The sequence below is a fragment of the Rhinichthys klamathensis genome, unplaced genomic scaffold, assembly GCF_029890125.1.
Source record: "Rhinichthys klamathensis goyatoka isolate OS25496 unplaced genomic scaffold, OSU_Roscu_1.1 h1tg000320l_1, whole genome shotgun sequence".
Lineage (NCBI taxonomy): Eukaryota > Metazoa > Chordata > Actinopteri > Cypriniformes > Leuciscidae > Rhinichthys > Rhinichthys klamathensis.
The window spans coordinates 953943-958306 of NW_026606836.1; the positions used below are offsets into that span (position 1 = coordinate 953943).

Consider the following 4364-nt stretch of genomic DNA (forward strand, 5'->3'; position numbering starts at 1 on the left):
CACTAGATGGAGAAGACTGTACATTAATTGGAATGGGGAGCAAGTCAATAAAAAATGCTATACATTGTCTCCAGTGTTCACATGAGTCAATCATGAATCTTATCCTTCAGCAAACCACCTCTAAGGCAGACACACACAAAAATAAAATCAAAATCCTTCAAGCACTCAACATCTCCTCTGCTCCTCCAAGCACTCAGCATCTCCTCTGCTCCTCCAAGCACTCAACATCTCCTCTGCTCCTCCAAGCACTCAGCATCTCCTCTGCTCCTCCAAGCACTCAGCATCTCCTCTGCTCCTCCAAGCACTCAGCATCTCCTCTGCTCCTCCAGAGACACAACAGCATCTCCACTACTCCTCCAAGCACAACAGCATCTCCTCTGCTCCTCCAAGCACAACAGCATCTCCTCTGCTCCTCCAAGCACAACAGCATCTCCTCTGCTCCTCCAAGCACAACAGCATCTCCTCTGCTCCTCCAAGCACAACAGCATCTCCCCTGGAGGAGCAGAGGAGATGCTGAGTGCTTGGAGGAGCAGAGGAGATGCTGAGTGCTTGGAGGAGCAGAGGAGATGCTGAGTGCTTGGAGGAGCAGAGGAGATGCTGAGTGCTTGGAGGAGCAGAGGAGATGCTGAGTGCTTGGAGGAGCAGAGGAGATGCTGAGTGCTTGGAGGAGCAGAGGAGATGCTGAGTGCTTGGAGAAGCAGAGGAGATGCTGAGTGCTTGGAGAAGCAGAGGAGATGCTGAGTGCTTGGAGAAGCAGACGATATGCTGAGTGCTTGGAGGAGCAGAGGAGATGCTGAGTGCTTGGAGGAGCAGAGGAGATGCTGAGTGCTTGGAGGAGCAGAGGAGATGCTGAGTGCTTGGAGGAGCAGAGGAGATGCTGAGTGCTTGGAGGAGCAGAGGAGATGCTGAGTGCTTGGAGGAGCAGAGGAGATGCTGAGTGCTTGGAGAAGCAGAGGAGATGCTGAGTGCTTGGAGGAGCAGAGGAGATGCTGAGTGCTTGGAGGAGCAGAGGAGATGCTGAGTGCTTGGAGGAGCAGAGGAGATGCTGAGTGCTTGGAGGAGCAGAGGAGATGCTGAGTGCTTGGAGAAGCAGACGATATACTGAGTGCTTGGAGGAGCAGAGGAGATGCTGAGTGCTTGGAGGAGCAGAGGAGATGCTGAGTGCTTGGAGGAGCAGAGGAGATGCTGAGTGCTTGAAGGAGTAGTGGAGATGCTGAGTGCTTGAAGGAGTAGTGGAGATGCTGTTATGTCCCTGTAGGAGCAGACGAGATGCTGAGTTCCTGATGGTGAGAAGCAGCCGAGATGATTATGCACTGTCACTTGTAAAGAAATTTGGCTCTCCTTTCTTTCTGGGTTGCAAACCTATCAATAACTTTGTTGTTGAAGTTGGGCATGTCTTTCACAATCTTTTTCTCCATAGAAAGCATGGCAAGGGCATTCAGTCTTTCTTGAGACATTGTGCTCCTTAGGAACGTTTTGATTCTTTTTAGAGTGGAGAAGCATCTTTCAGATTCTGCTGATGTCATTGGAGTAGTGATAAGGATTTTCAGAAGATTAACAGTTTCTGAAAATGTGCACTGAAGGTTGTTCTCCATAAAAAACTGATACAGAGGCACTGCACCACTACACTTTTCAAACTCCGGGTTTTCATAGACCAAGGATAGTTCTGTCTTCAGTCTAGCCTTGTTCAGCATCGGATAGGCCTCCACAGTGGCATTCAATGCAGCACTTGGAAAGGTTTTAGCATGCTGTGAGAACAGCTCTCCCTGCAGCAGTGTTGAACTCACAAGGTGCCCAGTGAACGCAAAGCGCTCCTTTGTCTGAGCCCAGATGGTATCACACACCTGTAAAACATAGAAAATAAATAACATATTAATTGCTTTACATATAACTTTATTATATTATGTCACAATACTTTGAATATAGTTGTAAATGTGGATATGCAAAAATCAAGTATGAAATACTGTTGTCTAAACCAAAACTAATCAAGGATCTACAATAGAACTAAATCATTGGTGAATTGAGATTAAGAGGAAATCCAAAATAAAATTATTGTAATGTACAGTACATGTGCTATGTTTTTATCTGTAGTGGCACTTTCTCAGCAAATGAAGTCCCTAACGGATAAAGTGAATTTGATTTGGCAAAACATTAGTAACTGCTCCAAACATAACACAAAATTAAAACTATAGAACAACAGAGGACCTTTGAGTGGCACCAGTAACCGTGCAGCAGTTTGTGAAGCACTACTGTAGACTAGAGCACAAGAGGAGGCCTATGAAAGTGAAATAAGCTGTACCTCAATAGCAATCCGATGTTGTTCTGCGGGCCCCAGTGTCCTCTGTCGCTTGGCAGCTGGAATCTCCTCTTGCACAGTGAATATGGAAGACCTTGTTTAAACATAAAACAATTGCTTAATACTACATTATTCTAATAGCGTCTGGCTGCAGACAAGTGACGTCACTTGCACTCTCGGACTTGCACGCTCAGACACGAGCGCTTCCTCTGCAAGTGACGTCACTTGCAATCGACGCCTGATCTCTACGGAACGCGATCGTAATAGTCTTTAAACGAAACGTGTGAAATTTGACCGCGTCAACACGAAGTGTTTGTCCGCGGCAATTTTTTACGTGTTTCTTTTGAACGCGTAGACACGCTCATTTTGGTCGTGTTAAGGTGTCATTTGTCATTTTGTTGACAGTTTTTTTCAAATTGCTAAAACACTACAAGTGGAATTTGAGGCTCACTCAGTGAAACCATTCACTCATGTACCCAATCTTTAGACCAAGCCTGCAAAAATACAAGGACATTATATGCTTTGCACTCAGTTTGCATTTGAAAAACAAACTATTTGCAAAACTCTAAACACATTTCTCTACATTACACACATCATTCAAAACTAACAGCTCTTGTGTTTCATTTGGGAAACACTGGCATTTAAATGCCACATTAATTTACTGATGACCTACAGCCAATCATGTGGGAAAACACTTGTACATAAATTGATCACTTAGAAATCAAAACTCAGTTTTGAGAAAGAAAGAAATTATTTTTACTATTATATATTTAATTATTTTCAAGACATTTTGGACAATTTCATGCTCCTAACTTTGTGGGAACAGTTTGTAGATGTAAAACATCAAGATGATGCATTTTTTTTCTTTTTATTGTAAATGTCAATTTACAGTTATTACACACAGTTAATGTGCAAAACAGACAAATACAAGGTAGAAATAGACAATATACAACATATATAAAAACACATTAGCACATTATTCACTTTGCTCTAGTGTAGTTCGACAGTTTACCTTTAATTTCATGACATCGACTACATGTTCAAGAAACATTTGCATGTCATTCATTACAGTAAAGATGAAGCAAAAGGGTTCCAGAGCATCGATTCTGTCCTGTGGAAACTCAGCCTTCTCTAATCTCTCAATGGCTTCCGCAACGTCTTGTTCCTCCATACACTCTACTTTGGGCAAATGAACAGAACCATACAGTGCACTAGATTGATCCAAACACCACTTGCTGGCTATCTTCAAATCTGGCATCAATCGACTCTGTGAAATAACACGGAGAACAAGGGATTGCAAGTGACGCCACAGCCGGTAGCGGAGAGCAGGTGTCGACTGCAAGTGACGTCACTTGCAGCGGAAGCGCTCGTGTCTGAGCGTGCAAGTCTGAGCGTGCAAGTCTGAGAGTGCAAGTCTGCAGCCAGACCCTTCTCATTGTCTCAGCCAACTTCATGAGGTGCTAATTGTGCCGGGATGATTTTAATAATGATTGCTGTAACGTTAGATTCATGCTTAAATTTTTATTATTTTTTAAATGCATATTTAACATACATTTATATTAGCCTATATTCTGTCTTGTACATTAGCCTACTTAAAGCTACTTTTATATTTAATGCTGATTTGATTTCATAAGTATTGTTTAAAAATGTATTTAATTACAGTAGCCTATATACATTTATGGCACTTTACATTTATTTATAAATGATATGATAAAATGCTCCATAATCAAGTTTAGCAAGCAAATAATGTCCCTTATTAAATAAATAAATACATTTCTGACACTGGTAACCATGTATTCTGACATTTGTTGACTGCTTTTCGATATTTGGTCCAACCATTGTACATTTTGGAAATGCAGAATTTAGGCTGTAAAACTAATTTAAAGCATTTATGTATATGCCTTTAAAGATCAAAAGGTTTTTAAGATCATGAGAAACACACTCTCAGTCATGTGTGTCTAAACGTTTGAATGTTAAAGTGCTTAATGTGTTGACAGATTTTAGATTTGTATCATAAACCCCACCTATACAGTTATGTATGAAAAACAAACCCAGAATCTCCTGTTCT

At 41.8% G+C, this 4364-nt stretch overlaps 1 protein-coding gene across 1 annotated transcript; it reads right to left on the reverse strand.

Moving 5' to 3' along the window:
- Window positions 1–1172: 1172 nt before the first annotated feature.
- LOC130105478 (uncharacterized) lies at window positions 1173–3750 on the reverse strand. The gene is made up of 4 exons (XM_056271486.1): window positions 3649–3750; window positions 3418–3563; window positions 2300–2390; window positions 1173–1844 (listed from the first exon to the last, which is right to left on the reverse strand). The coding sequence occupies exons 1-4, from the start codon at window positions 3748–3750 to the stop codon at window positions 1317–1319; spliced, it is 867 nt and encodes a 288-aa protein (XP_056127461.1). The 3' UTR covers window positions 1173–1316.
- Between the last annotated feature and the right edge of the window lie 614 nt (window positions 3751–4364).

Coding starts and splice junctions, on each gene's coding strand:
- LOC130105478 (XM_056271486.1), bottom strand. CDS start 3,750: ATGAAGTTGGCTGAGACAATGAGAAGGGTCTGGCTGCAGACTTGCACT. Junction 3,564..3,648: donor CACGAGCGCTTCCGCTGCAA/GTGACGTCACTT, acceptor GTTATTTCACAG/AGTCGATTGATGCCAGATTT. Junction 1,845..2,299: donor AACATCGGATTGCTATTGAG/GTACAGCTTATT, acceptor TATGTTTTACAG/GTGTGTGATACCATCTGGGC.